A 1626-nucleotide genomic window follows, 5' to 3' on the forward strand; every position below is an offset into this window, starting at 1 on the left:
CTTTCCCAGCATGTAATGCTTCTGTTACAGAACTATTTTCTGTGTGTCCTGCCTTGTAATTACACGCTTAAGTGGTGATTGTGTTGCATAGATAGCTTCTTGCACTATTCAGTGCTTACGTCGTGGAACTTGTTTGTGTTAAGAAGTGGTGTATGGCACATAAAATAGCATATTAAAGCACACTGCAAGGGGAGATTCCACTTGTTAACTCTTCATTTATTGCACTGTGTACTACTATTTCGTATGTGCTTGACAAGAGGATGCACTCATGCTCTGCTTAGCATGCTGCTCTAGTAGACTCTTGCTTAGATATGAGGTCTGACTGAAAATTAGTTAGTATGGCAACCACAGTCCACATGTGAATAATTAATGGTGCCAGTGTGAGAGGAACAGGGCGGTCAAAAATGTGGAAGGACTTAATTCGCTGTATTCTTCTCTCAACATGAATCCTGAGAGATGCAATTTCTTGTGTTGCTTTCACTTCTTCTGCAGAAAACTTCCTGTTACACAAAAATGGAGGAATGTGCAGGCCCACGCCTTTCTTTTCTAGAAGATCTCTAATCTTGAAACCTTTATCAGCCATAACAGCATCTCCTGTGTCAAATTGAAGGTTTAGAAAGCCACTCCTAATGACTAGTTCTCTGTCAGAAATTGAGCCTGTAAACAGCTCCGAAACAAAGGACAGAAGGCCATTTGGCATTATGCCGACAAGTCGTTTGAACGTGTTTGAACGGTGCCAGTGTGAGAGGAACAGGGCGGTCAAAAATGTGGAAGGACTTAATTCGCTGTATTCTTCTCTCAACATGAATCCTGAGAGATGCAATTTCTTGTGTTGCTTTCACTTCTTCTGCAGAAAACTTCCTGTTACACAAAAATGGAGGAATGTGCAGGCCCACGCCTTTCTTTTCTAGAAGATCTCTAATCTTGAAACCTTTATCAGCCATAACAGCATCTCCTGTGTCAAATTGAAGGTTTAGAAAGCCACTCCTAATGACTAGTTCTCTGTCAGAAATTGAGCCTGTAAACAGCTCCGAAACAAAGGACAGAAGGCCATTTGGCATTATGCCGACAAGTCGTTTGAACGTGTTTGCAGACTTGTATGAAGAATATGTGCTTGACTGCAGTGCTAGCGAGCTGGGCACTGCACACTTGACTTCAGTCGCATCCAGAATTACTCGTGTTGCTGGATATTTCTCGACGAACGCAGCCGCCATAGTTGCATCCACAGTTTCTCGTGGTGCCCACAGAGGTAAGCTCTTCAGCTCGGTATAGAGCAGACTGATCCATGTCGTGCATATCCTGGTTACGGTTGCTTGCGAGATGGTGAACCTGTGAGCCAAGTCCTCTTAGTCTGACCAGAACCAGAAAGAGCTCGTCGTCCTTGGCCAACTTTCTTTTTCTTCGTTGACTATACAGGTCCTTTGGTTTTCTGCACTGCAAGTTAGTCTTGTCGTCGGGGTGGATATATTTTAGCAATGCGACAAAGTGTTCGTAATCGGGGAGCCCTGCATAAAACAAAATCCTCATTCAATCCTTTATTACGGTCCAAGCAGAAGGCAGCAGTTCTTGACTTTTCTGCTTCAAGCTGACATCGCAAAACATTGTTTTCGCATTCTAACTTATAAA

At 43.2% G+C, this 1626-nt stretch overlaps 1 protein-coding gene across 1 annotated transcript; it reads right to left on the reverse strand.

The window, feature by feature from the left end:
- Positions 1-277: 277 nt before the first annotated feature.
- On the reverse strand, positions 278-1288 carry LOC146193929 (uncharacterized). The gene is made up of 2 exons (XM_084600656.1): positions 871-1288; positions 278-500 (listed from the first exon to the last, which is right to left on the reverse strand). Exons 1-2 carry the CDS (start codon positions 1212-1214, stop codon positions 278-280), a joined length of 567 nt encoding a protein of 188 aa, XP_084456782.1. The 5' UTR covers positions 1215-1288.
- Positions 1289-1626: the final 338 nt, after the last annotated feature.

Source organism: Amblyomma maculatum, chromosome 4, assembly GCF_055883805.1.
Source record: "Amblyomma maculatum isolate TAMU_Amacu chromosome 4, ASM5588380v1, whole genome shotgun sequence".
Classification (NCBI taxonomy): domain Eukaryota; kingdom Metazoa; phylum Arthropoda; class Arachnida; order Ixodida; family Ixodidae; genus Amblyomma; species Amblyomma maculatum.